The following is a 27,645-nucleotide window of genomic DNA, read 5'->3' on the forward strand; positions in this document are numbered from 1 at the left end:
TAATAAAACAGGCGCTCAATAATAATATGCGGCAGCAATAGGCGCATAATACAACAGGCGCTCAATAATAACATGCGGCAGCATTAGGCGCTTAACACAATAGGCGCTCAATAATAATATGCGGCAGCAATAGGCGCTTAATACAGCAGGCGCACAGCAACAATATGCGGCAGCAATAGGTGCTTAATACAACCGGCGCTCAACGTGTGCACAGCAATAGGCGGCCAAGAAACCAGCTCAATGGCATACAATAGGCACTCAGCAATATGCAGGTAGCAATATACACTCAATGGCCTTCAATAGGCTTTCAGCAATAAGCGGTTAGTCATATATGCTCAATTTGCATTCAATAGGCTTTCAGCAAGAAGCAGTCAGCAATATACGCTCAATTTGCATTCAATAGGCTTTCAGGAAGAAGCGATCAGCAATATACGCTCAATTTACATTCAATAGGCTTTCAGCAATAAGCGGTCAGCAATATACGCACAATTGGCATTCAATAGGCTTTCAGCAATAAGCGGTCAGCAATATACGCTCAATTTGCAGTCAATAGGCTTTCAGCAATAAGCGATCAGCAATATACGCTCAATTGGCATTCAATAAGCTTTCAGTAATAAGCGGTCAGCAATTCACCGAAACAAAGCCATATACGCCCAAGGAGGAAGAAAGCCGCGCCTATTACGGGCGCAGAGTACCTGAGCAAGGCCCCACAATGGCGTCCTCCACGGCGTGCCACGCCGCCGATCCTCTGCGCTTCGGAGACCCGTAGGAAGAGATGTACTCCTTACCACTTCGGCGCTTCCCGGCTGGAACACAGGCGGTCTCCGGCTGCGGGGGAAGGGACCACCTCACCGCCGCAATTGAGGATATGCACCCACTACCTCGTCCATGCTGGGACCGAGGGCCTCGTATGCCTCACCCGAACTCGCCCGGGGGCTGTGTCACTGCCGCGCTTCGGCAGGACCGAGGACTTCCACCGCCGGGGGAGCACGGCAATCACCCCGGGAGCTCAACTGGGGGAGGAACCCTTAGGTATCTATCGCAGGAGCGCGGGGCTCTAAAGTCGAATAGACAGGAAACACAAAGTAGAATCTAGAATGATAAGAAAAGAGAAAAATTAAAATAGTCTTGGAAAGCACGCTCAACTAGCGTGCAGGCACTCCAAACTGCTTTGGAGACGGAAATTACTGAATAGCTACACTTCCTGTGGGGATATATACACCCCCGTGCTGACGTCAGATCCGCCTCCAACTGCTAGCACGCGGATACCATCCCATTTGTTCTGAGTCCATCTGGCTACACGCCAGGAAAGGTAGAATTATAGGCAGTACTTGCCTTCTAAGGAGGGGATGGGTATTTGATGGAAGGTTATTTAAGGTTCTGTTTTAGGCATCTTGAGGGGAGAGAGTTGGAGTCTGAGAGATAATTGTTAAAATTTTGAAGAAGCTGAAAAATTCCTAAGCCATCCAGTAGGAGGACCCTGAAGTCAAAGGGATACTGTCCTTGCTGGAGAAGCTCCATGAAAAAAGATGACTCATGCTACCTAGGAGACCTTGGGGTTATGTGGGATTTTTGTTTGATTTCTTCCTCAAAGAAAGGTATTTGAAGAAACATGTTTCTACTGATTTGCTTGTTTGAGTATTGGACTGTATCCTGTGATTCAACTGAAGATTTCTCTTTATGAAGAATTGTGTACCTTGAACTTTTAAGGCAAACAGAAGCAAGACAGACCAATCGCCTTGGCTTGAAGATATTTATTGGCACATATATTTAAACAGAGCCCAACTCTGGCTGAGTTTCACACAGTGGCTGCATCAGGGGTTTTTTTTTTTTGTTTTTTTTTAAGAAAATGTTGTTCTTGTTTTTTTTAAATCGGTATGAATCAATTTTGCTAGATGCAATTTCTGAATTTTTTTTATCACTAGATAGGTTTCCGACAAGATTCAACTTCAAATATTGTGCTTTTTTCAACTCTGCCATTCAAAAGCTGTTAGATGAAAAACTAATTATTTTAACATTTCATTGTTTTATCGATGCATTTTGCACAGCAGAAAGAATCTCCACAATAGCTTATTTCTGTGGATTGCTTTGTGGGACAATCCCTTCTTTGGATTATGTTCTTGGACTTTTAATACATTTTCTTTATTTGGGACCAACCATTGGACTCTGTGATAGTATAGTAAGTCTTCCCTTAGGCCTCCCAGAGACTTTTCTGGTTTCCGCTGGTCATTCTTGGTGGCAAGATACTGACCCGCAGCTGCAGTAGTCACTCACCAACTCTGCAGCCTCCAAAGGTGACCCCGAGAAAAGGGGTGGGATTACATATTGTTAGTTTGGATGCATCAGAACAGACTCATGGATTAAGGGGGTGTTCCACTGCAATTTCAAGGCCAAATGAGCCAACAGGACAGGGTAAACCTGCTGCCAGCAGGCAAGATGTATTTATTTATTTAGTTTATATTCCAATTTTTGGGCACTTCAAAGTGGATACATTCAGGTACTGTAAGGTAGGCTGGTGGTACAAAAAATCTGCAGTGGATATTGACAAAAGCTTCCTTCATGAACTGGTATCATTCTCATACTATAAATACCATCATTCTGGCTATGTGGTAAACTTTAATCATTTACAAGTCACTGTACATCCACCTTTTCATTAAGATTTTGTAACTTGTATCCTTTAAACTAACAGATGACTAGTTCCTTTTCTATTTTATTTTAATTATGCAAATAAAAACATTTCATTTTTAGTTTACTTATCTTCTTCCTTGCGTTTGATGTCCATCATGCTGATTTGTAATGCTGTGAAATACAAAAACTTTACACATCAGCATGGAGGACATCAAACACAAGAAAGAAGATAAGTAAAATGTTTTTGTTAAAGCTTTTTATTTGCATAATTAAACGGAAATAAAAAGGAAATAGTTATCTGCTGGTTTAAAGGATACAAGTTACAAAATCTTAATGAAAAGGTTGATGAGGAGGGTCTAGTAAATGATTAAAGTTTACCACATAGCCAGAAGGATGGCATTTATTGTATTAATATGATACCAGTTCCTGAAAGAAGTTTTTGTCAGTATCCACTTCAGATTACAATAGGAGAATGATCAACATTTTATACAAGTTCTTTTGAGTTGATGGTTATGGTTTTAGAACTCTGTTGTTTGCTTCCCAAGGTGCACTAACTATTAGATACAAAAAGTCTGCCTGCATCTTTCCTGAATGTAAGTTCCTGCACATTTGCTCATCCTGCATAGCCAATCACCCCACATTCAAGTGCAAAAAATAACCACTTGCAGGTCAAGGTGAATATTTCCTAGTGCTAGAATGGATCATAAGTTATAACATTGTGTCTAGTGGGTGAGGATTTTTTATGCCCAGTGACCAATTGCTTTTTCTGAGATTTGAACTTGTGGTGATCCTCAATTTCTTAGTCAAACAGATGGTTCTCCATTGATGAGCTATCTGTTCACCACCATCATAAAGAAGGTTCTTGGGAATATTCTGCTGTGACCCAGCTCTTTATGGGCCTGTTTTTTCCAAATGAAGACAGCATTATTGGCAACTTGATGAAATAATTCGGAGAATAGAATGCTAGTGCTTGATTGTTTTGCTTCCTACACGAGTTTAGGTAAAAAGATGTGGAAAAAAAGAATCTTCAAAGACAGTAGACAAATTGCTAAGAACCTTAGGCCTGGATTCTCTAAGGTCTGTGACCTTAGAGAATCCTGCGGTAACGGGGGGCGGTCCTGCGATAGCTGGCAGCGATCGCACCTCCGCGGTGCGATCGCTGCCGGCTTTCGCACCAAATAACTACACCACAAAAGATAGCTTTACAGAATGACCCCCTTCGTGTCCTGAGACTCAGACATATGCTTGTCAGCCAAAATCTTTTTGGATGGTGCGGCATTTTGCATCATAGATATTCAGTCTTACAACTCTAAAAGACAACTTGCTGTGGGTGATGGATTCCTGTAATTGAAAGTTCAAATTATAATTCAGTAAAAATGATTTATAATTGCATTGTTTGTATTTACCATAGATATAATAAAATATTAGTGTGTTGCTAAGTTATTTTGTTTGACTTTGTGATCAATCTTTTTGTAATTTAATAATTTCTTGGTTACCCCTAGCAAGTATCAGTGACTGTTCATTTTTTTTTTATATCTTTCCCCTATTTAATATCTCGCCACATATGCACACCTAGTCTTGTCACTACAGTAGCAGCTTTGAGCCAGGAGCCATGTACCTAAAATCCACTGGGCCACTAGGTATCACCCTTACATAATAACTACAAATCTCTCTTCCCAGGGGGCTGTGAACACTGCCTCCCCAGCCCTAACCAACCTAGAAAGCAGAAGATCCAATTCTGGGATCAAACTGGGGATCTTCTGCATAATACTATACAGCACTGCCACTGAGCCATCTGGCTAACCTGTCAACAGCCTTTTAGATGTGATGGAACTGCTATGTCCAAAACATGTTTAAAATACAATAAAATGGGAATTACACAATATTATATGCACATAAGACAATGATTGGCTTAAAAACTGAAAGATTTGTAATTGCTATGCTATCATTTTTTGCAATATGATTTTTTTTTTTACCATTGTTGTTAGTTTCCAATTCAGATAAAGAGGTGTCAGTCTCAGTTTTAATTCCAACTCCACACCAATAAGACAAAGTAAAGGGAAAATACCATGGGCGTGGAATTCCATATTGACCTGTAAAAATAAATATTTGAAGGTAAAAAAACAAAAGCTTAAATTAAACCACATATATACAGACAAGGTAAATACAACAAACACATTAAAACACTTCTATTGTATGTTATAGGCTCTAAGCTATTCAAGTGCCAAATCCAAACAATTATGCATGGATAATGCCATTTAAAGATGATTTACCTATCATGAAATCTGAAAGGACAAATAATGTATTTGGCAGTATATTATAATATTGAGGTATTGTTTTCAGTCCAATACCACTATCACCCATTATGTGATTTTAACCTATTTGCATAAACTCCTTCTGCTAAAAGTTCTAATGTAAGCTTTTCTGGCTGAGCATTCTAGACTTAATTTACTTTAAATTTCCCATATATCTCTCAACTCATTATCTCTTTCACAATACACAGTGTCTTAAGTAAAAACTTGAAATCTTTGAATAGGTAGAAAGACATAACTCGACAGGAAGCACATTCCAAACCATAAGTGCAGTGACTGTAAATATTCTCTCTCTCGTCTCAGTGAGGCAAGCATGTCGTATTGAAGGACCCATCAAATCCTCAATAGTACATTTATTTCTTTTATCACATTCCCAAGGATAAACACTGGTTTTCCCAACTCTACCTGACTAATAACTGTTTAGGATTTACCTTCAGAAATTGTCCAATCCTCTTCTGAACCCCCCTATGTTAGTTGCTTTGACCCATCCTCTGACAACAGATTCCATAAGTTGATCATGCACTGAGTGAAAAAATACTTCCTGTGATTTGTTTTAAATCTGCTGATTCCTAGTTTCATGGAGTGCTCCCTACTCCTAGTGTTGCTTAAAAGGGTAAATAAACATTCCCTGTTTATCATTTTCACCTCACTCTTGATTTTATAAATCATATCCCCTCTCATCTCTTTTCTAAGCTACAGAGCCCTATTCTGTTTTGTCTTTCTCAGTAAGGGAGCTTTTCCATCCCCTTTAGCAATTCAGTCGCCGTTCTCTGTACCTTTTTCTATGTCCACTTTTTGAGATGAGGAGGTAAATATTCAAAAGCCATTTAGAGGAATAAGTGAAAAGTTATCCATCTAAATGGAAATCCCGGCATATTTAGAGACTTAGGATAAATTCTAGCCGGATAACTAGTTATCCGGCTAGAATTTAGCTGGATAAGTCAGGTGCATTCCAGGGGCAGGGGGCAGGTGGAAGGCGTTTTAGGGAGGATAAATTATCCAGATAACTCAGCTACTCAGTTAATTGTATATCTTATCCAGCTAACTCTGGTCTTGCCACTGACCAATCCTAATGTTAAACTGTGACAGACCAATTATATCAATGAAGTCACCACTAAATTCAACGATCTAACAGGTGAATCAACAAAAATCAAGAGAAGAAACTCTATTGCTGATGAAGATATTAAATTCTGAAAAATAATTCTATGTTTATCTGTATTTTTGATTCTTCGGAGGCTCTTGACAGAGTAAGATCATCACGAGGCAACATACCAGAATCATCAGAGGTATTATCGAGTGAAGAGGTTGGGACCCCATAAAGTTGGTTTATCCATCATTAATATATTCCCCTGAGGAAAGACCTACGTCTGAAACATGGACAGTTCGTGTCGGGATCATTAGAGGTTGGACACCACTTACCAACACATTTGGGAAGTCGGACTTATACCCTCCTTAAAAATTGACTTTCAACCTTGCAGCTTTAAACAAACGTTTATATTATAAGTAAACTCATTGATCATCAAGCCATGGAAGAGTCTGAAGTCAGAGGGACATGTGTACACAAAAATACAAAAGTTTCTTTAAAAATATCATCACAGAGGAGGAGGGTGGTTGATGATTATAACCACTAAGTAGTGGTGCGGGGACACCTACACAGTATATGAAACCTCCCTCCTACTCCATTAATATATATTATTTGAACCCAGTGACAAGATTGTTAAAATATAATTTCCACTGAGTGTAGGTGGTAAAAACATTTTTCAAAAATACAGATAAACATAGAATTATTTTTCAGAATTTAATATCTTCATCAGCGATAGAGTTTCTTCTCTTGAGTTTTGTCAATCCTAAAGTTAGCCAGATAAACATATTTGGCTAACTTTAAGATAGCCAGGTAAGTTTATCCAGCTAACTAGCTGAGCTGCACAGTGGCTGAATATTGCCCCCAAAGTGACCAGAGCACAATACCCAAGATGTGGTCATACCATGGATATATACAAAGGCATTATGCTATTCTCAGTTTTATTATCTGTTCCATACCAAATAATGCCTAACATTATATTTGCCATTTCAAATGCTGCCACACATTGAGCTAAAGATTTCAAGGTATTGTCCAGATGGATTCAAGGTCCTTTTTCTGGTTTGTGACTCCTACAATGGAAACCAGCATCCTGTTCTTATAGTTGGGATTATTTTTTCTCTAAATGCATTGCTTTGCATTTCTTCATATTAAATTCCATTTGCCATTTAGAAGCCGAGTGTCCTAGTCTCACAAGATTCTTCTCCAGTTCTTCACAATCCGCTGCCGTTTTAATTACTCAAAATAATTTTTGTCAACTGCAACATTGGTCACCTCATTCATGGTTCCTTTCTCCAGATCATTTATGAATATGCTAATACAGACCTCTGGGCATTCCACTAATGACCTTTCTCCATTCAGAAAACTATGTAGTTCTGGGGGAGCGAGGGCAGGAAACGGAGAGGGTTCCTTAGATTGACTTCAGACTTACCCAGCTGTGGGCCCTGCGAATTGTATCTTGCAGTTGAGAGAGAGATCGGTGTCGCTGGATGACGTGGAGGAGGCGGGGTTAGCCCCCTTAACTTCGGCGTCGCAGTGGCGCAAGTCCGGGGAGCGAGGGCAGGAAGTGGAGAGGGTTCCTTCGATTGACTTCAGACTTACCCAGCTGTGGGCCCTGCAAATTGTATCTTGCAGGTGAGAGAGAGAGATCGGCGCTGCTGGATGATGTGGAGGAGGCGGGGTTAGCCCCCTTAACTTCGGCGGCGCAAGTCCAGGGAGCGAGGGCAGGAAGCGGAGAGGGGTCCTTCGATTGACTTCAGACTTACCAGCTGTGGGCCCTGCGATTTGTATCTTGCATGTGAGAGAGAGATCGGCGCAGCTGGATGATGTGGAGGAGGCGGGGTTAGCCCCCTTAACTTCGGCGGCGCACCGCAGCCATGGGCGCGCGCGGCTTGGTCCGGCTTAGTCCGGAGAAGTCTGGAGTCTGGACGGAACTCTAACTTCCTTATCATTCCTTAATGGGGAGGAAAAGGAAGGCGAAGGTTTTCACCTCCTCACCTGTCTCAAGTCAACAAAGAAGAGGCCCGATGGACCATCATGTTTTAAGACAGATGGAAGCGCCAGAAATGGACAGTTTGGGAGGAATTTCTCAAGCCTCTTTAAGTCCAGGCGAGGGACCGACATCTCCACCTCAGCCATCCAGCTCCCCATTAGCTGAGATGGCTAGAAACATGGTAGGACCTGACAGGAGGGATTCAGGCCTCATACAGGCCAAAAAACCCAAAGGGGTAAAAGTATTGCCTTTAGTAAATCCAGTATTAGCCCTACCTTCAATTTCTAATGAGAGTAATACTGGTATAGCTCCAGAAAATATTACTTTGTCAGATTTATGGTGTATGATATCAAAGCTTGACAAAAATATAAATATGATGAATAGTACTCTGTCATCTGTGATAAATGACAATAGAACTGCTTTAGTAGAACAAAAGAAAAAGATAGAGGATTGTGAAAAGAATATTACAGGTATGAATACTAAGATGCAATTATTGGTTAATTCTGAAGGCGTCTTCATGAGGGATAGTCTACCCATGCATAGAGAAATTGAGGCTACAGAAAACTTATTGAAAATTAAAAATTTGAGAATACTTAATTTCCCTATAACACGGTTATTATCCCCCATGGAGATGTTTAAAAATTTTTTAAAGGAGATATTAAGTTATGAAGAAAAAGATATTCCCAGGTTGTCTAAAATATATTATTTCACAAAAAAGGTTGCATCTAATTCTGTACAGAATAGAGATGCAACCTCGGGAGTGACAACATTTCTTGAAGAGTCATTGGACATTATTGAAAATAGGGCAACTTTGTTTGTCTCCTTTATTGCAGAGTTGGACAAGGATGTTCTATTCAAAAAGTATTTTCTAAATAGAAATGTTTCCTTCTGTGGACAGAAAATCCAAATATTCCCGGACGTGGCCCGTGCCACCCAGGCTAGAAGGAAATACTTTCTTTCCTTAAAGGCTAGAGTGGTGGCACTAGGTGCCACGTTTTTCTTAAAATTCCCCTGTACTTGTTTTGTTAATTATCAATGGAAGAAGTTTGGATTTAGTGATCCGACACATTTGGAAACATTTTTAACTGATAAGGTTCAAGCAGAGATTTTGGAGACTGACGTTCAGATAAATTAAAATACTCCACTTCCTCCCCTATGAGTTTATTATGAGTATATATAAACATTCTGTTGTATATCTATGTTAATATTATTTAAAATGTCTCCCCCAATTATGGTTATGCAAAATATGGGAAATTACATCAGTAACATTGTTTTGATTTTTATGGATATAGGGCATGAGAGTTATATTTTTTCATGATTGTAATAAATGTGAAAACATTTTAATAAATTATAAATTAAAAAAAAAGAAAAAAAAAAGAAAAAGAAAACTATGTAGTTCTACCCTCTGTTTCCTGAGTTTTATCTATTTATTTTAAAGTTTTTTTATACTGACAATTGTTTGAACATCACATTGGTTTACATAAAACAAGTATAACAACAACGTATGAGATTTACATGGAACTGCTGGAATAATAACAATAACATAAATAATGAATGGCAACAGGGAAAGATAAAATCACAAGTCCATAAAGGCGGATTGCAACAAGTTTAAATAAGGTTGATATTTAGATGAGCATAAAATGAGGGGCAAGGCAAATAGATAAATTAAATGAACACTTACGTAGAAAAGGTTAAAGCAGTAGCATTAATTAATACAATGTGGAGTGTGCATACATGGGTGTGTGGTATTATGCAAAGGCCTGTTTGAAAAGCCAAGTTACCCATCCACAATAGGTCATTGCCTCTGATCCCATGGCTCACCATATATTTGTTCTCCAGTCTCCTGGAACCTCCTTCATTTCCAATAACCAGTTAAACACATGCCAGAATGCAGTCTGTACTTCTTTGACCTATGAATCTTATATCCTGGTGCCAACTGACCTCTTGGCTGCCTTCAACAAAGTTGACTATGCCCTTCTATGCCATCAGCTGAGAAATATCGGAACTGATGGCAATGTAAAGAAGTGGTTCATCTCCTTTTTATCAAAAGGAAATTCCAAGTCAAACTGGGCAACCATATTTCTGACACCTTCCCAATCAACACTGGTTTCCCCCAGGGTTCAGCACTAACCTCAACTCTATTCAACATCTACATGCTTCCACTATGTAAATTACTATCTGATCTAGAAATTGCCTTCTATCTATATGCCAATGACATTCAGTTCTATATACTAAGGATGTGCTTTTGTCCTGGTTCGGGGAACCCAAAACCCAAAGGAATTTTTCCCGAAATTTCTGGAAAAATATTTTTTCGGATTTAGTGCGCACTAATGAGAGTTTATTTATGTATTTATTTAAAGGCTTTTATATATCGATGTTCATATACTAGTACATATCGCGTCGGTTTACAGAGAACTAAAGTTAGAAATTACATCGAACATATACACTAAAACAAAATTTGGGTCACCCTGAATTTTAAAGGCCCGAACTACGGGAAATACGAAATTTTCTGCTGCAGGCAGAAACATCCCTACTATATACCATGCACCATTTCTGTTGAAAATACAGTATGGACACTGGCATCACACATGGGGGTAGATTTTCAAAGGGGTACACAAGTAAGATACATGTGTACCCCCCGAAAACCTACCCCAAACCCCCCCTGCGTGCACTGAGCCTATTTTGCATAGGCTCGGCAGCGCGCGCAAGCCCCGGGATGCGCGTAAGTCCTGGGGGTTTGCAAAGGGGGCGTGTCGTGGGCGTGTCGGGTGGGCGGCACAAATTTTGGGGTGGGGCATGTTGGGGGCATGATTCCAGCCCGGGGGCGTGGTCAAGGCCTCCGGACCAGCCCTTGGATCGGGTGATGGCGCTCCAGCAGCCTGCTGGCGTGTGCAGATTTACACCTAGTTTCGGCAGGCGTAAATCTGCCAACAAAGGTAGAGGGGGCTTAGATAGGGCCAGGGGGATCGGTTAGGTAGGGGAAGGGAGGGGAAGGTGAGGGGAGGTGGAAGGAAAGTTCACTCCGAGGCCGCTCCGATTTCAGAGCGGCCTCGGAGGGAACAGGCAGCGCGCGCCGGGCTCTGTGCATGCAGGTTGCACAAATGTGCACCCCCTTGCGCGCGCTGACCCCGGATTTTATAAGATATGCGCAACTACGTGTGTATCTTATAAAATCCAGCGTACTTTTGTTCGCGCCTGGTGCACGAACAAAAGTACGCACGTGCGTAAATTTATAAAATCTACCCCATGAAGTCTATCCAACATGAACTATCCAATCTTAAGACTATCTTTAAACACTAAAAAACTGAAATTATTTAGTTAAGAAGAAATCCTCCAGTAACACCCCACAGACACTTGACCTGGGTAACTTAAATATCACACCCTCAGACCAAGTATAGGACTAAAGAGTACAGATTGAGAGAACCTAACTATGGAAAAACACGTAAACAAATTAATCAAATCAGGCTATGCTAACTGTGATTACTACATAGACTGAAACCTTTGCTGACTTATGCACATTTCCAAACAGTACTACAAACCCTAATTTTTTCATACTTAGACTACTGCAACTCTCCTACTCAGAGCACCTAAAGGTCTTATTAAAAAAAACTACAACTTCTACAAAATGCTGCAGCAAGACTCCTAAAAGGATACAGGAAATTTGATCACATATTGCAATTACCACCTCGTGTTGGTTCTTCTCCGTCGCGGGCCACCAGAAGAATCTTCCGGTGGCCCCGACGGAAGAATCTTCCGGTGGCCCGCGACAGAGAAGAACCAACACGAGGCGGTAAACCACATTTAATAGACATGAAGGATCATTTTGTGGTGAGGTCGGAACCCTAAGAGGTTGGTTACACACTGTCATCACATTCCCCTGAAGAAAGACCATGGTCTGAAATATGAACGGTTCATGACGGGATTGTATTTAAAGTTTTGATATTTACCTACCAACAAATTTGGGAAGTCGGTCATGGACCCGCTTTAAAATTTACATCGAGTATAATAGCTTGCACTGATTTGTTTAGCAAGAAAGATTAATGTCTACAGTGCCACGGAAGAACCTGATTTTTCACTTGGACTTTCACAAAAAAAGTTTTGTTTCAAAAAAATCTCTTACGGAGGAGGAGGCAGGTTGATGATTATAACCAATCACATATTGGTGCGGAGACACCTACACTGAATATGAAACCTCCCTCCCATTCCATAAATATATTTTCTGAGTTTTTGAAAAGTTTTCTCTTTGGAAATTATACAGTTCCACGGAGTGTAGGTTCATGAAGGTAAATTCTTAAAAATTTAATACAGCTCTTATAAACGTTTTAAAAAATATATAATTTTGTCAGCGATTGAGTATCACCTAGTTACTCATGATTAACGCTTAACTTTAAGAAAAGCCAGCAGCATAACCAGAATTAGCTGCATAAGTAAACCAGACTTAGCTGGTTTACTTATGCCTCCCACCCACCCCCAGAATGCCCCCGACTTATAATTCTATAAATATTCCAGTTTTGCCATTTAGACAGATAGCTATTTAGTTATCCATCTAAGGGCTGGATTTTCTAAATTCGCAGAACTTAGAAAATCCGGTGGTCACAGGAGGCGGGGGGCGGTCCTGCGCTAGCCGGCAGCGAGCACACCGCCGCGGTGCAATCGATGCCGGCATCGCGCCGAATAACTACACCACAAAAGGTGAAGTTATTGGGTGAGAAATAGGCAGCGAAAAGGCTCCTTACCTTTTCGCTGTCCACGCCGTCCTCGCAGGGTCGGCCCCGGTGATGCCCCGACTCCTCCTCTTCCGGGGCCAACTCCGCCTCGATGTAGGTAGCGCAGGCGTGCGCTACCATCGCTATCTATCGCAGGCTTGCGCTGTTAGCGCAAGCCTGCGATAGCCTTAGAAAATAAGGCCCTAAATGGCCTTTGAGTATCCACTAGAGATGTGCTTCAGGTAAAAATTTCATGTTGGGCTTCATTTTGGGGGCCCCCCCCCCATGGGAATTTCATTTTTCCTGCGGTTCGGGGTGTTTTTTTTTCAGGGGCCCCAATTTTCAGGTTAGTGCGCACTATCGGGAGTTAGCGCACACTAACTCATATTTTTCCGAAATTTCAGAAAAAGTTTTATCATTTTTCGGTTCTCCTGAACCATTCTGAATTAGGCAATTTCGTTGACATTGCCTAATTTGAGAAAAACAATTGCACATCCTTAATATCCACCTCGCTGAGACGATTTGCCTCTTCCCCTGCTTCTGACCCTATCCTCTTCCTCAGCATCAGCCCCATGACTCGGCCTTCACTTCATTTTTCTATCTCCTACCCTTCAATTCTTTTGTCTCTCATCTCCTCCTCTCCACATCCTCCCTCATCCATATTTTATTTCCCATTCTTATCCCTTGCCTTTGACAACCCTCTTCATTTCCTCCTTTCACAGCATCCATCTTCCTGCCTCCCCCTTTCCCCAGCATCTATCCCCTGCCTTGTCCTTCTTCCCGAGCATCTGCCCTGACTCTTTCTCCCTTTCCCTAGCATTGTCCCCTGTCTCTTGCCCCTCTTTTCCCTGGCATCTGCCCCCTGTCTCTCCCCCTTTCAATCCTGTCTCCCCTACCATTTGATTTGCCTTTCACCACTTTTCTTCTCCACCATATGGCTCCTACATCTTCCCCTTCCCTTCCCCAGCAATTATCCACTGAGTCTTGCTCTCACCTCCCCCACCATTCACTTCCCCTACCCGTGCCCTCCTTCCCCAGCAATTTCTCTTGCCTGTTGCTTGCCTGCCCGATTTGCTCAGCATTTGCCACTCCCCTTCCCTAGAATTGGCTCTCTCCTGTTGCTTGCTCCCCCATTTCCCTAGCATCTATTCCCTCTGCAGCTTGCCCCAGCATCTGCTCTCTCCTGGCTTGCCATCCCTGGCATTTCCCCCTACTCATACCCCCCCTGCAGACTGTGGGAAGAAGAGTACCAGGACCCTCATCATGCAGCAGTCTACCGTTCAGTTTCTTCCCTGGCCAAATCTCATGGTCCATCATCCTTTGTTGCTGATCTGGAGATCTGAAGTTGCTCATCATGGTGCCAATAGGGAAGAAACCAAACAGTGGACTGCTGCATGACAAAGCCCTAACACCTCTCTTTCAGGGCTGAGGTGTGGCATAATACTGTACCCCTAGATTTGTTACTGCTTGCCTTCCAACTTAAGTCTCTTGCATTGGACAGGAGTTTCCTGCCTTTGCATAAGCCAGCAGGAGATGGACTCCCAAAGAGGGAGACCCTTACCCAATGCAGGAGACTTGAAATGTCTGCCTGGTGGCATTCATTCATAACACACAGATACACAATCTGCTTTATTGACTTTGAAACAGAAAGGCTAAACCAGCAAAAATTAGAATTAAGATGCCTTTTATTTTTAGATTCTAACTCAGCCCTTGCATCCAGGGAAGCAACTTAGCAGATAATTTCGAAACATAATGCTTTGGATGAAAAATGAAAACATTAGGTTATAATTAAAATATATATTTTAACTCTGGAGACATGTGCAGGAGTTTACTGAAATCTGCAAAACTGTTTGCATTTCAAGTAAACCAGAATATTCAGGAACATATTTTTCCTTCAGAGGGCCATTAATGCCATAGATTATACAATATGAGATCAAATAAAAATAATTTAAAATTAGGTTTTGGAAATGTATATAACAAGAGTCAGTAATAATTATTTGACTGTTATACAGTAGTGTACTACACCTTATATTTGATAAATTATTACCATGGTTAATGTCATTATTACCATAATAAAACATGCTACACTTGAAGTGATAGGAATAAAAAAACAAGTAGAATTGTGGCAGATGTTTAGCAGTAGAGCAGGAATAGCACAGAACAGTATGATAATATACTATCATATTTTATTTATTTAACCGTTTTTTTTATACCGACATTAAAATACACATCATATCGGTTTACATTATAACAGTAGGTAGAAATTACAATGAACAAGGAAGGAAGGGGGGGGGGGGGGTTTGGACAACCTGAATGCAAAAATTAGAGAGGCTCTAACAGAGAGCCTGAAGCATAGAAGAACGAGAAAGGTGGGGGGGGGGGGGGGGGGGAAGGGAGGTGGAAGCGACTATTTACAAAAATATACAGGGAGTGTGTAGCTTATCTCAGAGTTAATCCAGAAAGGCCTGGTGGAAGAGCCAGGTTTTTAGCATTTTTCTGAATTTAGTTGGGCATAACTCCAGACAGAGGTTAGAGGGCAGGGCATTCCAATGGGTTGGACTGGCAATTGAGAGAGCATGGTCCCTCTTGAGGGGTGGGACTTGCAGTGTACATTTGTGGTTTACTCTGGTGGGGCAGGCAGATTGTATGAGACGGATCGGTTCACTGAGCCAGGAGGAGTTGTTTCTGTAGATAGCTTTGTGTATGATGGTGAGTGTTTTGAAAAGGATGCTAGAGGGGATGGGGAGCCAATGCAGGTCCTTAAGGATGGGGGTTATGTGGTCTGTTTTACCGGCATTGCTGATTATCCTTGCCGTTGCATTTTGAAGAATCTGTAGGGGTTTGATGGTAGAGTGGGGGAGCCCAAGGTACAGAGAGTTACAGTAGTCCAGCTTGGATGATAAGGTGGCTTGGATGACCGTTTTGAGATCTCGTGTGTGGAGCAGTGGCTTGAGCTTTTTTATTATGTTGAGTTTGTAGAAGCCCCCTTTAAGTACGGAGCTGATGTGTTTTTTTAGGTTCAGTCATGGGTCAATAAGGACGCCGAGGTTTCGAACTGGGGGTTGGAGGTGAGGGAGAGGGCCATAGGGTCATTGGGGGGAAGGAGCTTGAGGGTCTGCTTGATGTGGATAAAGAGGAGCTTGGTTTTAGATGAGTTGATGGCGAGATGTAGGGATTTGAGCAGTGAGTTAATGGATGTGAGACATTCCTTCCAGTAGCTTATAGTGGCAGCTAAGGATTCCCATAGGGGGATGATGATTTGAACATCATCTGCGTAGATGTAGAATTTGAGGCCGAGATCTGAAAGATGATGATAGAGTGGGAGGAGGTAGATGTTGAAGAGGGTAGAGGAGAGGGAGGAGCCTTGGGGGACACCTTGGGCGAGGATAACGTGTGAAGATTCAGAGCTGCCAAGTTTAACAGAGAAGCGTCTGTTAGTCAGGTATGATTTGAACCAGAGGAGGGCTATGCCGGAGATGCCTATATCAGCTAGGTGGGAGATGAGGAGATTGTGGCTTATAGTGTCGAAGGCTGCAGATATATCAAGCAAGGCAATGAGATGGCTATGTCCTTGGTCAATGAGGAGGGAGTTGGTGAGTAATAGTAGGAGGGTTTCAGTGCTCAGGTTTTTCCGGAATCCGAATTGGGAGGAGTGAAGGATGCTATTGTCTTCTAGATAATCCATTAGTTGTGAGTTTACTACTTTCTCCATGCTTTTGGCAATGAGAGGAAGATTTGAGATGGGGCGGTAGTTTGATGGGTCTTTGGGGTCAAGGGATGGCTTCTTGATGAGGGGTTTGACTATTGCATGTTTTAGGGAATCAGGAACAGAGCCGGAAGTTAGGGAGCAGTTGATGATATCTGCTAATGGTGTTGCGATAGTGTTAGGAATGGAGAAGAGAGATTTGGTGGGAATGGTATCAGAGGGGTGGGAAGCAGGCTTGATTCTTTTAAGGATGGACTCAATTTCTTTGGAAGAGGTGAGATTGATGGTGTGGAGCGAGTTTTTAGGAGAGGGAGGGTGGTGATTGGGTATGGAGGTGTTGGGCATGAGAGTGGTTGTTTGGGGGAACTTGAGGAAGATGTTGGCTATTTTGTTATGGAAGAACTGAGCTAGTTCTTCACATTTAGCGCTGGCTTCGTCATCAGCGATAGTGGGGGTGATAGGTTTAGTGAGGGCTGCAACGTAAGAGAACAGGGCCTTGGGGTTAAACATGTACTGGTGTATCTTGGTGGCATAGTAAATTCCAGAAGAAAAAGACCCAAGTGATCCATCCAGCCTGCCCAACAAATTTTTTGTTTTTTTTGTTTTCTGGGCCCTACCAACTTAGGGGGTCATTTTCTATCTCTATTGCACTAATTCTGTATATAGTTTTGATGTAAATAGTTTTGATGTAAGGGCTCCCCCCTAATTTCAATCATATGTTTCCTAGTTCAGTATATTATCTGTTTTATGTAAGGGCCCCGCCCAATGGTTTTGTGTTCACTGTAAACCGATGCGATGTGCGAACGGTCATCGGTATAAAAGAAACGTTAAATAAATAAATAAAAATAAATAAAAAGGGACTTTTCTTCATGTTGGGGTAATCTTGCACTGCGGGTGGCTGCTTTGCACCTCTCATGGTGGCTTTCAGTCTTTATGACACTCCTTGTGCATCTTTGTCTCTCAATCAGTGCCTAGGATTTTGTTCAGATAAAACAAGAGGGCAACAAAATGGATTAGATGCCAAGAAATGTCCATTTAGAATCTTTATTATGGAGACTCGTTCATCCAATGTAAAGCCCGACTCAGGCCGAGTTTTGCCCCCACAATGGGGCTGCCTCAGGAGCTATAATACACAAATATCAAATATAACTTAACAATACAGGACATACGTAAATCAATTATAAAATCATATGCACATATAAATGGTAACATATAAAATGGAAACAAATCAAAAACACAAAAGGCACCTATTCTAATGATTGTAAACCAATTAAGGCGTGCAGACAGATAATAAGTGTATAAAGCAAAAAAATGTTGTCTAAAGGCAGGAGCCACATCTGCAAGCCTGACGATGTGTCTAACCTCACCCGGTCAGACCATCCAGTCTGTTCTTCATCTGCGGCTCTTACCCGGCCGTGAAGCCTGTTGGTGATTTATAATAGCACTTAAGCCTTGGAATTGTATTATTCATGAATGACAAATGTAAACAGTGTCCAATGTCCCGTGAATGTTTTAGCAAAATATTTTAGCAAATTTTTTTTTATAGGAATAGTTAGTTGACACAGTTTCCATGGTAATCGTGCATTATGACGTCATTACGTCTGGTTCCGCGCAGGCTAGAGAGACTGGGAGTCCATTTTGAAGGAGATTGGCGTCGCGCTAACACGAGCTAAGTGCAATTCTTTTATTGTCCCGCTAAGGGAATTTTGCTAAAACATTCACGGGACATTGAATGAAGAGAAGTTACATTCGCGATAAAATTTTATAGGGTATGATTGTGGCAGACTGATACACATATTTAAAAGACTTTGACGTGATCTTTGACGTTTGGAAGATCTTAACATAAGTTACAGCCGCTCTATTGTATATTTTATTCTCATTTAAATCTCTGTTTGTTTGGGGGGGTTTTTAGGTGAGTTTGTGCAGTTTTTCCACATTTATTCTTTAGAGTTCACAAATTAATTTTTAATCGCTGTTGTTTTTAGGTGAGTTTGCACAGTCTTTCCACAATTATTCTTTAGAGTGCACATTTTAATTTTTCAATCATTTTTAAAAATAATATTGTTTGGCTTCAGCAATTGTTGAAGTCACACTCCTGTTTTAATTTTTATTAGATGCATAATTTTTATTAGATGCATTGTTTTGGCGCTCTTGTCTTTAAGTTGAATGTTGTGTAGTTATTATCTTTCTTGCACATTTTACAGACTTTCTGACAATCTCTATGGCATGAGATAACTATTACACATATTCAAGAGATATTTCACACAGATAAAATCATACAATTTTTGTACACACCTATATTATTTGGTTCTGGTTGTCATGTCTCAGTTTTCCATTTTATATGTTCCATTTTATATGTTACCATTTATATGTGCATAGGATTTTATAATTGATTTACGTATGTCCTATATTGTTAAGTTATATTTGAGATTTGTGATTTGTAGCCCCTGAGGCAGCCCCATTATGGGGGCGAAACTCGGCCTGAGTTGGGCTTTACATTGGATGAACGAGTCTCCATAATAAAGATTCTAAACGGACATTTCTTGACATCTAATCCATAGGTTTTTGTTCAGCTAGCTTTGCTGCATTGTTCCTACTTCATGGTGCCCTAGGATGTTCATGACACTCTTAATGCCACTTTGCCCCTCTCATGCTGCCTTGGGGGTTCAAGCAACAGTTATCCACTCCCTGTTTTGAAGCCTTGGGGTATTATTAACACTCTTGATGCTGATTCGCTCCTCTGATTGTACCTTGGAGAATTTATGTCATGGCTTGCACCATGTTGCCCATTTATGATGCCTTAGGCTAGTCATTCCACTCGGTACTAACAGTCTTTGTTTCTTAGCGTTCTCTTTCCCTTTCTAATGTCTACCTACAAGTTTCATTAGAATTGAATAGAATTTCTAAAACAAATCTTTTTCATTTGAAACTAACAAAATGAATAAACAAACCAATATAACAATGTTGCCTCTGCACACATCTACTGTGAATAGTTCTGCTCCTGAATGTGCAAGGCTTTGGGAATCCCTGTCACTCTTGTGGATGGAAAATATCCTGGATCACACAAAACTCAACCCAAATCATGGCATTGATTCACCATGTATATTTCCTATAGATTCAAATTATATCCATACAAAAAGAATCACAGTTTTCTTTGTTGAAAAGGGATCCGATTAATTTAAGCAATCTTGACTGACTCTAAGTATCACAGTAGCATATAATATTTCAGTTTTTGTCACTTTGTTCTTCACAATCCCTTCTCGCACTATGTGAACTTTATTCATCATTCTCAATGTCTGAGCAAGAAAGCTGCAGTTAATTAGCAAATATCCATACACTCAGGCATGTTTTGCTTAATTATACTATACGATTCCTGAGCGAACAAATGAATGTCAGTGACCCTCTGAGTTCCATTTTTATTCTTACTTCACTTAAACTTATGGTTTAGGATGTCATAAGGGTTCTTCAAGTAAATTATAACCTTGTTTCTATACCTGGACTACCTATAGTGTGTGAATAGACTACTACATACAAATTATGCATATTTAATAAATACACTTCACATAAGAACATTTAATGTTATGCAAATAACATCTCCTAACAGCCAAGCATATCATTAAAGAATTGACATTACAAATACATAACAGTGAGTAATACTATACCTGGAAAAACATTTTCAATATACCATGTCAACAAAAAATAAAGAAATCCATCAAACAGCATCATGATCATTGAAACTGCAAAGTTGTAGCGGTCTCCATCTACAGGGCTAACATTAATGTTTCCCCATTGGATTCCAATTCCTTGTTGCTCATATCGAGAAAAAATTTCACAGCCATATCCAAAAGCTACAGTTGAGAGAAGAGACTGGAAAGCAGAAACATACACAGTAATGAGAGCAGATAAGTATCATTTCACTCAGTTGTCTTTCTCTTTGGTTCTCTACCACTTTGGGTAGATGAGAATAGAAGGGTAGATTTTTAAACATACACACACGTGTCCATGTGCGCTCGCTACTTGGCACGCGCACATGGACGCACAATTTTATAACATGCATGTGCATGTTATAAAATCCAGGCTGGCGGGCGCGGGGGGGGGGGGGGGGTAGATTTTGCCAATTTATGCATGGCAACAAAATTGGGTCTCCCCCAGTTCCCTCCCAGTTCGCTCCAATTCCTACCCACCCCCTACCTACCCTCCCACCCTCTTCCCCTCTCCTCCTCGACCTCCTTGAGTTTATACCTTTTTTTTCTTTTTTTCTGAACTTATGCCAGCTCCTGAGCTGTACCAACTGCCTCCAGCCCCTTCCTGCCCCACCCACTGGACCACCCCTCCCCGCCCCCCAGACTGCCCCTTTGCCTAGGCCCGGCTCTTGTGTGCATAATGGGGGTTGCGTGCATGGCTGGGCCCTTTCTAAAATGCATGCATAAACCCCGGGATTTTACGCGCGGGGGGGGGGGGGGGTGTTTGAAAATTTGGCCAATAAATTCCCATACATAAATCAGCATCAGCTGCCCCACTCCATACCTTTTACAAAACCTCCTAACCCTGTTCCTAACATTTCCTTCCTTATCTATCCCAAACATGTTGAACTCTGGTAACACCATTGGTTAGGACTTTTCTGTCTTCTTTAGTCATAAGTTCAATACTTATTCCAATCCCCATGCTTTATCATCAAGCATTGTAATGATCCAAAGAACCAGCTCCCAATAGCTTCACCTTCTATGGTGGTGCTATTGGGTGCGAAACCGGCAGCGATCGCACCGTGATGGTGCGATCGCTGCCAGCTAGCACAGGCCCGCTCCCCATTTTGGCCCCCCGCCCCTCATTTCCTAAAGTATCACAGGCCTGCGATACTTTAGAATACTTAATACTATTTTGTAAATCTTTAGTGGGATCTTCAAGTAACCGGTTATAGAACAGTCCATCACTTAATTGGCTGGGTCACAGATTTTTTAGGTCTCTGAAAATCAAAGCTTATTTTTAGATTCACCTTCAGTCCAGGACATGTCCCTGGTCTATCCCAAATCGAAATGGATCCTTCCTGGACCCTGTGACCCACCCTTAGTAATGTTTGAAAGGCTAGTACGATCCGACATCACTGCCTTACAACACTCTAGGAGATACACATATTATAATTTAACTAGGGAAGAGAAGAATGCATTGACTTCATTGAGACAGGACCCCCCAGGATGTCCCATAGTGGCTGGAATTGGTTCCGTCCTCGAGCCACTATCTAAATTTGTTGACATGTTTTTGAAACCCTCAGTGCCACTGATTAAATCATATGTGAGAGATTCCTCTCACTTGATTACCTTACTATCAAATATTGAGTTGGAAACTGAAGAATGTTTGTTGGCCACACTAGATATATCATCACTATATACAAATATTCCTCAGGAGGAGGCATTACTAGTGATTGAGAAAGTTCTCAATACCAAGACAACACATACCCAAGTACCCACCAATTTTTTGGTCAATTTAGCACGGATAGCACTTACATGGAACTATTTCATGTTTGAAAACTGCTATTACCAACAAATTAAAGGTACAGCAATGGGGGCCGCTATGACCCCCAGTCTAGCATGTTTGTACGTAGCAGATTTTGAGGAGCGTCATATCTATACATCAACTTGGCAGTCATTTATAGTACATTGGTATAGATATATTGATGACATTCTATTGATTTGGCAAGGAACTGACATACAGTTTTTTATGTTCATGGATTGGCTCAACCAGTTGAATCCTAATGTACAGTTTAATTTTTTGATTGATTGATTCCAAGTACCATTTTTGGATGTACTTATTTCACACCATGATCATAAATTTCACACCACTATTTTTCGTAAAGAGACGGACCGTAATACATTGTTAGCATATGATAGCTTCCACCCTCATAAATTTCACACCACTATTTTTCGTAAAGAGACGGACCGTAATACATTGTTAGCATATGATAGCTTCCACCCTCACCACCTAAAGAACAACATACCCACTGGCCAGTTTCTAAGACTCAGACGACTGTGCTCTACAAGGGCTGACTTTGTCACACAAGCGAAGCAAATGATGTTGAGGTTTCAACAGAGAGGGTACTCTGGGAAAGTTTTAAAAAAGGCTTACAAACGTGCTTTATATGTCAATAGGGATTTACTTTTTCTACCCCAAACTCGAGACACAACTTCAAGGTCAATTGCATTTTACCCTTCTCCACTATAAGTAATGATGTGTCTAAAATTATTCAAACACACTGGACAGCGCTAGCCCTCGAAACTCAATTACAAAGTGCCCTCCGATTTACATTTCGTCGAGGTACGAATGTGAGAGACAGGATTGTACACTCTGACTTCACACAGCAAGCAATCACACACAAGAGAGGTCTCCATAAGCCGTGTGGACATTGTTCAGTTTGTAAACACACCTCAGTACTGTCTGAGTTTATACATCCAGTCACCACTAAAGCTTACACACTGTATGGAAATTCGGATTGCGAATCTCAAGGAGTAGTATATGTGATATTCTGTCCATGCAATAAATTATATGTAGGGAAAACATCCCGTAAGATTAAAACATGCATCATAGAGCATAAATCAAATATTAAGAGAGGCAGAGAAAACGCTCCATTGGTGGCTCATTGGTTAGAGTCATAGCACTCAGTGGAGGAACTACAATTTTTTGTTTTGGATGTGGTCTCGATCCCGGCAAGAGGTGGTGACTTTGCAACAATCTTAATTAAAAGGGAACAAAAATGGATATACATTTTAGATACAGTAATTCCCAAAGGACTGAATGCTGAGCTGGAATGTTTCAAGGTTAGGTTGGGTTCTCAAATCTTTTGGGAGGGAGTTCCATATTTTGGGGCAGGCGATGGAAAATGCTCTTTCTCTGGTTGCTGTCAGGTGAGCATCTCTGATGGGGGGGAACTGTTAAACGACCTGTGTTGTTTGAACGCAAGTTTTTTGGGGCATTCTGGGGGATTATGTTTTAACCAGTTTGTCATTGATGTTTGTTGTGTAGTAATTTGTGTATGATTTATTTATTTATTTATTTTTTGGTTTTTATATACCGGAAGTTCCTGTATACAATACATATCACTCCGGTTCACATTTAACAAAGATAACTAACGCCGGGTAGGCGGTTTACATGGAACATATCAAATATAATATAATGAACAGATGAACTATAATACAGTATAATATATTAAGAAACAACTAAGATCAACTTAGAAAACAACTTGGAACTGACTCAATGTGAGCATTACATTATTGTAGTATGACAAGGCTGGAAGTTTGTTCTTCCTGCTTTAGCTCTCTGGGAAAGCTTGAAGGAAGAGCCAAGTCTTGAGTTTCACCTTGAACGTAGTGTGGCACGGTTCAAGGCGGAGGTCCGGTGGTAGTGAGTTCCAGAGTGACGGGCCTGCTGTGGATAGAGCGCGTTTCCTCAGGGTAGATTTTGCAGGTTGGGTGATCATTCTGTTTTGGTATGCCCTTCTGGTTGGTTTGTTAGAAGAGTGTAGTTGCAGCTGGAAAGTTAGGTTGAGGGGGGAGATGTTATGTAGTTCCTTGTGAACCATCATGCAGGTCTTGAACTGGATCCTATATTTGATAGGGAGCCAGTGGAGATGCTGTAGGATTGGGGTGATATGGTCCCTTTTTTTGGCATTGGTAAGGATCCTTGCAGTGGCATTCAGAACCATCTGGAGTGGCTTGGTAGTGTATGCTGGAAGGCCCTGTAGGAGTGCATTATAGTAGTCTAATTTAGTTAGAATGATGGCTTGGAGTACTGTGCGGAAATCCCTATAGAGTAGAAGGGGCTTAAGTTTCTTTAGCACTTGTAATTTAAAGAAGCATTCTTTTGTGGTGTTATTTATGAATTTATTGAGGCTGAGTTTGTTGTCTAGTAGTACACCCATATCTCTGACTTGAGGTGCGGTGGAATATCCTGAGGTGTCTGGAGAGTTGTTGGATGTTGGCGGGGCAGGTAGATCTGGTGCTATGATGATGATTTCCGTTTTTTTGTTGTTTAGCACCAGGTTGAGGCTGGTTAGCAGATCGTTGATGGATGAGAGGCATTTTTTCCAGTAGGACATGGTTTTGTGTATGGTCTCCGTGATAGGGATGAGAATTTGAATGTCATCCGCGTATAAGAAATGGGTGAGCTTGAGGTTAGTAAGTAGATGACAGAGAGGGAGCAGGTAAATGTTGAAAAGGGTGGGTGAGAGTGATGATCCTTGTGGTACCCCCATCTTGACTTGGATGGGGTGAGATTCCTTGTTGTTTATCTTAACTTTGTATGTTCTGTTCTCTAGGAAGGACTTAAACCAGTTGAGAGCTGTTCCAGTGATGCCGATGACTGTTAGTTGTTGTAGTAGGCTAGGGTGGTTCACGGTGTCGAAAGCTGAGGAAAGGTCTAGAAGCACGAGCAGACAAGGTTGGCCTTTTTCGAGATTGAAGATAATGGTGTCTGTTAGTGTGGCTAATAGGGATTCGGTGCTCTTTTTCTTTCGGAATCCATATTGGTTGTTGGATAGGATATTATTGTCGTCAAGGCTTTGGGCGAGGGAGCAGTTAATGATGTCGGCCACTGGCTTGGCAATGATGTCATGTATTGAACTCAGCAGGTTTGATGGTATATGGTCTAAGGGGTGAGAAGATGGTTTTATCTTCTTAAGGATATTTGCTATTTCTAAGGTGGAAGTGGGTTCGAGAGATTCGAGCACTGCTGTGTGAGTGTTGGGTTGAGAAGCGGTTGTTGTATCTGATTGCTGGCTGTGGTTACTTGTGAGGCTAGCGTGTGGCGTTGGCCCTTTGAGGGGGGCTACGAGGGCTGTTATTTTGTTGTCGAAAAAATCGGCAAGTTCACTGGCTTTTTTTAGGGCTTGGTCATCTGGGATGTTTGGTCCAGGAGGATTAGTGAGGGCTGATACATAAGAGAAGAGTGCTCTTGAGTCGAATGAGAAGCGGTGTATCTTTTTGGAGTAAAATTCTCTTTTTGTTTTGTGGATTTCGTTTCTGTAGGTGTTGAGGCATGATTTGTAGTTGAGGGTTGTTGTAGATGGGCTTTTACGCCATTGGTTTTCCTTGCTTCTGAGCTCGTGTTTACGAGACTTTAGTTCTGTGGTGAACCAAGGTTTCCTGTTATCTTTGTCCGGGTTGATAGACTTTGTCGTCAAGGGACATACGCGATCTGCAACCTTGTTGGTGATGTTGAGCCATGATGAAGTCGCTGAGTTAGCGTCAGTGAGGTCCAGATTCATTAGTTCTTTGGTTAGGTGTTTGCTTAGGTGATCTCCTGAGCACTGTTTCCTGAATGAGATTTTAATTGTTGTTTGGGTTGTTAGGGGAAGAGGCTCAAGGATCTTTAGCATTGAAGAGATGATTCTGTGGTCAGTCCAAGGAACCTCAAGGCATGTAGGAGTGGAGTAGGATGACAGACCTTCGTTTATAAAGATCAGGTCTAAGGTATGTCCAGCTTTGTGGGTAGGTTCTGTCACAATTTGTCTGAAACCCATATGAGTGAGGGAGGAGAGAAGGGTTTTGCAGTTGGAAGAATGAGGATGGACATCCACGTGGAGGTTGAAGTCTCCCATCAGGATAGTTGGTTTTCCTGCATTTAAGTGTTTTGCTGCTAGTTCTATGATAGGGGAAGGGTCTGATTCCAAGAGACCGGGAGGATGATGGTCATGGATTTGTGTTCTGGGGGATTATGTTTAAACCAGTTTGTCATTGATGTTCGTTGTGTAGTAATTTGTGTATGATGGTCATGGATTTGTGTTTAATTCGGGATTTTATTGGAAGCCAGTGTAGTGAAATCAGTATTGGTGTTATGTGATCATTCCTCTTTGTTCCAGTCAGAATTCTGGCTGCTGAGTTTTGTAGAATCTGGAGAGGTTTGATGTTGGAGTATGGTAGTCCGATCAGTAGGGAGTTGCAGTAGTCGATGGTTGAGAATATGAGTAGCTGTAGTACAGTTCTGAAGTCAAGAGTTTAGGAATGGTTTCAGACGTCTTAGGGTTAGCAGTTAGTGATATCCTTTTTTGTTTAATATATGGTTCTTGTAGGATAGATATTTGTCAATAATTATTCCTAGGTTTCTGGTGTGGGTGACAAGGGATATTGGATTCATTTGATTTCCAAGTATGATTTGGAGTGGTGGTGTTGGATTGGGTTTTCTATCCATGAGAATTATTTCAGTTTTGTTGATGTTGATTATTTATTTTATTTTATTTATTTAAGTGTTTTTATATACCGGGATACGTTGGGAACATCATCTCGGTTCACAGATAACTAAAACTGCAACAGGCTTTACAGAGAACAAATAACAAAGTGAAAGTAAATAATGTAAACCGTGATAAGTTTGAACAAGTAACACAACATGTTATATAGCTAACTGGTTATGAGTTTCAGGAGTGTTAGAAGATATTTAATTGAGACAAGTAGAGCAGATGTTTCTTTCTATGTTTCTTCAAGTGAGTTTTGGATGGGAATTAGAAGTTGAATTTCATCTGCGTAGAGGATGTGGGTGATTCCACTATCTTTTAGTAGTTGGCATATAGGAAGAAGGTATATGTTAAATAGAGTGGCTGATAGTGCTGAGCCTTGGGGAACTCCAGTGCTGAGGCTAATTTTTTTGGATGCCTTGGCTCTTTTGCCTCTTGTGTCCTGAACTGTGAAACTTCCCACCTTCCCTCCCTTAGAATTGGGGAGTTTGTGGTGGGGGAATTGTAATGGCAGCAGGGGATGAAGCTGGATGCAAGTACAGGAAGTGTTAAAGATTCTCATTTACATGTATTGATACATCTGTCTGTTTTGTTATTCTTATTCATGCCATTTTGAATTTGTACTATCACAATTGGTAGGTACTCAAGTCTAAGAAGATTAAATGGGGGGAAAGACCTGAGTGATTCGGTTTGGTGAATATATCACTGACCTCCTCCCAGTTTTCTGTCTCCTGCTGTGTTGGTTTCTTGTCTCTGCCAGTATGTGGTTCCAGGTGCTGCTATGGCCTACTGTTTCTCTCCATGTACACTTTCTGTATCAGGCCAATTCAATATAACTTGTGGGAGAGCCAGTGCTCCGTGTTGAGCACCCGCTCTCCCGACGCGCACCCAGGCACCTCTCCTGGGCACACAATTTTCTATTTAAATGAGGCCAGGAACTAATAAGGAGGCACTAGGGACAGTAGTGTGTCCCTAGTGCCTCCTGATTAGTGGAAGCAGCGGCTGT

The 27,645-nt window shown here is 41.3% G+C and overlaps 1 protein-coding gene across 1 annotated transcript in view; it reads right to left on the reverse strand.

Moving 5' to 3' along the window:
- The window catches only part of LOC115096270 (ATP-binding cassette sub-family A member 1-like), a 618,744-nt gene that overhangs the window by 475,442 nt on the left and 115,657 nt on the right, over positions 1–27,645 (reverse strand). The window contains exons 7-8 of the mRNA XM_029610773.1: positions 20,086–20,290; positions 4,605–4,721 (exon numbers count right to left, since the gene is read on the reverse strand). Coding sequence (XP_029466633.1) covers positions 4,605–4,721; positions 20,086–20,290 — 322 coding nt within the window. The remainder of the gene's footprint in view (positions 1–4,604; positions 4,722–20,085; positions 20,291–27,645) is intronic.

Source organism: Rhinatrema bivittatum, chromosome 1 (genome assembly GCF_901001135.1).
Source record: "Rhinatrema bivittatum chromosome 1, aRhiBiv1.1, whole genome shotgun sequence".
Classification (NCBI taxonomy): Eukaryota; Metazoa; Chordata; class Amphibia; order Gymnophiona; family Rhinatrematidae; genus Rhinatrema; species Rhinatrema bivittatum.